Raw genomic sequence first — 5,155 nt, 5'->3', positions numbered from 1 at the left:
ATGTTTTTTTTAACCTTAAACCGCATAAACACATTTCATTACACCAAATACACAAAATAATGTTATTTTTAGCAACATGTGACCCCTTTAACGCCATATTTCTCTTTAGAAAATGTTTAAACTTAAAAAGAAAAATGAACAAAAAAAAAAAGCTGAAAATTTTGCATTACATCACTTGCTTACCAATGGATCCTCTGCAGTGAATGGGTGCCGTCAGAATGAGCTGATAAAAACATCACAATAATCCACACCACTCAAGTCTATCAATTATCATCTTGTGAAGCATAAAGCTATATGTTTATTATATTATAAACAAATTCTTCAAGGCGTTTTAACTTCAGACTATCGCTTCCAGCTAAAGTATAAGTCCTTATCCATAATATTGCTTTCTCCAGTGAAAAAGTTGTCTTATCTGAATCAGGAGAGACATATGCACAGATCAAGCACAGTAGTGAAAACAGCCCAAAACCTTTCTAAACAATGTGTGAATTCATGCAACAGGGTATGAACTTTTTCACTGGAGGAAGCATATGGACTATGGACTATGGAAGCAACGGTTTAAAATTAAAATGTCTTGATGGATTTATTTATTATAAACACAGCTTTTCAGTTTACAATAAATAAATTGATGGACTAGAGTTGTGTGGATTACTGTGATGTTTTTATCAGCAGTTTGGACTCTCATTCTGACGGCACCCATTCACTGCAGAGGATCCATTGGAGAGCAAGTGATGCTAAATTTCTCCAAATCTGTTCTGTTGAAGAAACAAACTCATCTACGTCTTGGATGGTCTGAGGATGAATACATTTTCAACAAATTTTCATTTTTGAGTGAGCTATTCATCATTGGCAAATGTCATTTCACAGCCCATTTTTCATCCAAAATAAGTACAGTATTTCCAGGTGAATCAGGGTATTCAAGAACAACAACAAAAAAATGAAGGGCGGGACATAATATTAATTGGGAATTGATTACATAGTTGATTAGAGGGAGTGAAAAAAGAAAGGGATTCATGATGTCAACTGAAAAGGAAAATTATTTTAGTGGCAGAAAAATGAACCACATGTTCGCCTATGAGTCCTCAATATGATCAGTTTCGATTTCATGTTAACTAATAAACATAAGCATAAAACACAATATTCTCATCAAAACATGCCTGCAGCCAGAGGATAATATTGTTATGGGTGTGGCTCCCTGAATTATTTTTAGCTTTCATGTATTTGGTTCCTCCCATTCTTACTTTCATCTTTGTATTCCGTATTCAACCTCATTATGCCACTTCCTGTTTATCAAGTAATCAAGAACAAGAATGTCAGTCCTGTAGAAGAGCCAAGGGTCACATGATGCAGTTGTGCGAGGACTCGACATGCAGTGAGGGAATAATGTGAGTGTGGCAAGATCTACCAAGTTACCGCTATGCGGCCCGGCACATCAGTTCCTTGGGCTATCTGGGTGACCTATTTCCTCCTAAACTCGTGGAATTTAAAGGTGCAACAGAGAGGAAATCCACTAAACAACCCATATAGCGATTAGTAATGTACATTGAAGGTGACAGCCTCAAAGAAACCTCATATAAGTAAATACTTGTATATGATGTATGAATCATAAAAATGTTCTTCTAGTTACTTTAGGTTTAGAATTAGGGCCCGATTTCAGTGGTACTGTAAAGTTGGTAGCTTTGGCTTACGTTGTAATACAATGCTTATGAGTGAAGGGCAAAATGGATATTAAAAAACTGAGATGATCAGATGTGATGCTCCTATAACATGCCTTTAAGACTTCAAAATGCAAAACTAAGCCCCATCTCCTCCTCTTTGAATAAAACGATCCTTGCTGTGCCATAAATAAAGCATGCTTGCCTAAACATGTTCTAAAGGAATAGTTTATCCAAAAATGAAAATTCTGTCATCATCAATCTTGCCAAATCTTGAAAAAGAAATGAATGACCAGGTCTGAAAAAAAAAAAAAAACAAGCCTTAAGTAAGTTACTTGCTTTATCAAATTAATCAAAAATGGATCTTGCAGTACTGGTCATCATTTACTCACCCTAACAGCTCTCAATTTTCATTCGTGTTTGCATATATTTAATCTTGATGCGTCAAGATATACATTGCAGAAGGTTTAATAACATTCACAAGATGCAACAACATTTGATGGCATTGACGTTAAATGTGGGTGATGTGGAGTGCAAATGAGATCAGAAATCTATAGATTTAGGCATAATGGCTCTCATTCATTAATAATTTAATTGAATGGATTATTTCTCATTTATATGCACAGAATAATTTTTAATTTTTTTACCTGGTTTTAATGTCATTAGATTTCGGAGAATTCAGCGGGTCATGCAGAGGAACAGCCGCAGCTCAGGGTATAACACCTCACTGTGTGATGAAGTTTATTGAAGATGAAATATTTCTGTATAAAATGTAATCTTATCACATTTAGGCCACTCAGAGTATGTGATTTTGCACGTGTCTTCTTCATTGTCCCTACTTTTTTGTGTGTGTGGAAATTTAGAACAAAAAATTGGTACTAAAGTTATGGATGAATCATATTTTGTTCTCGAAAATGTTTGTATGCTGACTTCATACACAAATTTATGCATATACATAATGCATGGTTAGTGAATGAGATCTATTGTTTTAAATTTCAGGCTGTTCAACACACCAAGCTATTGTATAGAGGTGTCGATTTTTGACTGTTTTTGGAAGTCAGTGGTCGCAGTTCTCTTTCATATTCTTTTATTTTATTTTATTATTTTTTTTATATATATATAACATTTCTGTCCCCCTCACTTCTGAAATGATGGCTACGCCCCTGGAAGAAAGCAGCTTGGACATCCTGCAAAATTCTGGATTCCTGTTCCAGGGAAGCAATAAATCGACACAGATGTGAAGCCACACCATTTTTTTAACTTTAAAAAGAAAAATGTATACACAATTTTGGTGACAAATTCTAGGAAGAACCTCTAGGAACCTTTTAAAAAAGAGCAGTAAATGGAACCCATAAGTTCCTGCAACTCTAAAGACTGTCAATGGTTCCTCATGTAATCCATAAAGGTGCATAGAGGTTCTCCAGAGGGTTCCACCATCTGCCCCAAATGGTGCCTCAAGTATCTTCATTTTTACAGTGTTGTGTGTACTATCCCTTTCAATTCTATAACCTGTCTTAAAACACGTCATATTAACTACTATAGAAACACACATTATATTAAGTCTGTAAGTAATTCTGTATCTACTTTGCATGTATATGACGTTTTGGTATCGTAGTGAACAGAGTTGAGTGGCGCGCGCTTGAGCAGCTCTTGAATCCCACGCATCTGCTCCACATGCTGCATCCACTCCGTGTTTTCCATCAGTCTCAGCCGAGGCGCTATCCAGCATCATGTGGACAGAACGATTTAACAGGGCACAATAACTGCAGAAAACAGTGTGGATGGCACAAGATGCGGGATGCTCGTGGATCAACGACCAACGTCACATAACAGCAGGATATGAAATAGCGTTTATAATGAACACTGCGCTTGATGTGGATGAATCCAGCTGGAGATGATGTTGCGTCTGCGGAGTCTCGTAGCTGAAGTGGAGGGATCTCACATACTTCTGCTTAGCCAGGGCAAACACACCCGTTAAGTCTGACCGTTAACATTCTGACATTATTTCCAGCGAAGGACAGCTGTGTTTGTCACTGAAGACCTCTTAGATTTGACAGACAGATGTCTTATGATTATTGACTGCAGTGGCTGTGGGACCCTTTGCTGTGAGTCTTTGAAGTATGTAAATAAATTTCCCATGTGGAGTTTATTCATAAGAACATATGAACACGGATGAAAGCGCACGGGAGGACTCTATGTTCAAGTGCAGGATGCATTTTACCAATCCAAAATGGTAAGTGGTTATGGTAAATGTTTAAATAAACTAGCTTAGGTCAGCCAAATGACAAGCATCACAAATACGCAGTCTGATTCAAGTTGTCAGTGACATTTGCTGGTGGTCAGTTGGTTATGTTGGAGATTTATACAATGTATGTCTAATTTCCAGAAGCCTGTTGTGTCTCAAAACCTAGTGAGCTGCCTACCTTGAACATAGGCTATTTTGATACGAAAAGGCGGCTTACAGGCGGCATAAAAGCATTTTTGACAGAAAAATATAGCAGAAATAATTTTAGCAAATAAAATGTGAAATTATGAATATAGAAACATCAAATGAAGCAGAGAATTATAAATGAAAAATATGACAGTTTAATGTAGGCTACGGTCGTCGGTCACTATCATCCTCAAAGGGTTTATTTTGTGACAGTGTACTGTACATTTTCCAGCTTAATACAATGCTACTTAGTAAATAAATACATGGGCAATGGAAATATTGATTTTAGTTCAATTACTTTGTTATTTGTAAATTAGGATCAGCCAAGAAAAATTATTAATTTATCAAAAAATACTGAATAATATTGTTAAATTATGAATTAAATATGAATATATTCGCTATTAAAATATGAATGTATATATTATATAGCCTATAAAGAGTAGCTAGTCATCAGTGTTGGGGGTAACGCATTACAAGTAACTCGAGTTACGTAATCAGATTACTTTTTTCAAGTAACTAGTAAAGTAACGCATTACTTTTTAATTTACAAGAAAATATATGTTACTTTTTAAAAAAAATAACGCAAGTTACTTTGTTTTCCCATTTACTGACTGACAAGTCTCCTGTCCCCATATTGGGAGAAATCGGAAGTACAGAGGCGCTGTGTGAACATGATGTTACTGTAGTTCTAGACTAAATGTGAATGTGCATTCATTCATCCCAATCGCAAAAAAAACAGATTTAGTATTCATCAAAATGAATTAAAACAGTGAAATGCAAACTCAGAATATGACTCAAACCTGCAATAATTAAATATGTTAAATAACACAAATGTATCTAATACCATTTTATTAACCAATGTCTTTTCTGCTGACCTTTGATGATCCAGTTCAACCATAATAATAAGCAAAAATGACTTTAGATAAACTAACAATTGTGCTTTATTGTTTTTTTTATTGCTGAAGAGTGTTGAACCTTCTTCTCCTGTGTTCTACTGTACAGATGTGAATTTACTTTTCCTTCAGCCTGAGGTTTATTCATTACACTTTTTGGTGTGAAAGGGCTTTTA

General features: G+C 35.5%; 1 protein-coding gene across 1 annotated transcript in view; it reads left to right on the top strand.

The window, feature by feature from the left end:
• Nucleotides 1-3,411: 3,411 nt before the first annotated feature.
• The window catches only part of LOC107661102 (polypeptide N-acetylgalactosaminyltransferase 17), a 12,094-nt gene continuing 10,350 nt past the window's right edge, over nt 3,412-5,155 (top strand). The window contains exon 1 of the mRNA XM_016450562.1: nt 3,412-3,888. Within this exon, the coding sequence (XP_016306048.1) occupies nt 3,886-3,888 (3 nt within the window). The 5' untranslated portion in view covers nt 3,412-3,885. The remainder of the gene's footprint in view (nt 3,889-5,155) is intronic.

Source organism: Sinocyclocheilus anshuiensis, unplaced genomic scaffold, assembly GCF_001515605.1.
Source record: "Sinocyclocheilus anshuiensis isolate Anshui unplaced genomic scaffold, SAMN03320099.WGS_v1.1 scaffold583, whole genome shotgun sequence".
In the NCBI taxonomy this organism is placed as follows: domain Eukaryota; kingdom Metazoa; phylum Chordata; class Actinopteri; order Cypriniformes; family Cyprinidae; genus Sinocyclocheilus; species Sinocyclocheilus anshuiensis.
This window is presented reverse-complemented; position numbering and strand designations above follow the sequence as displayed.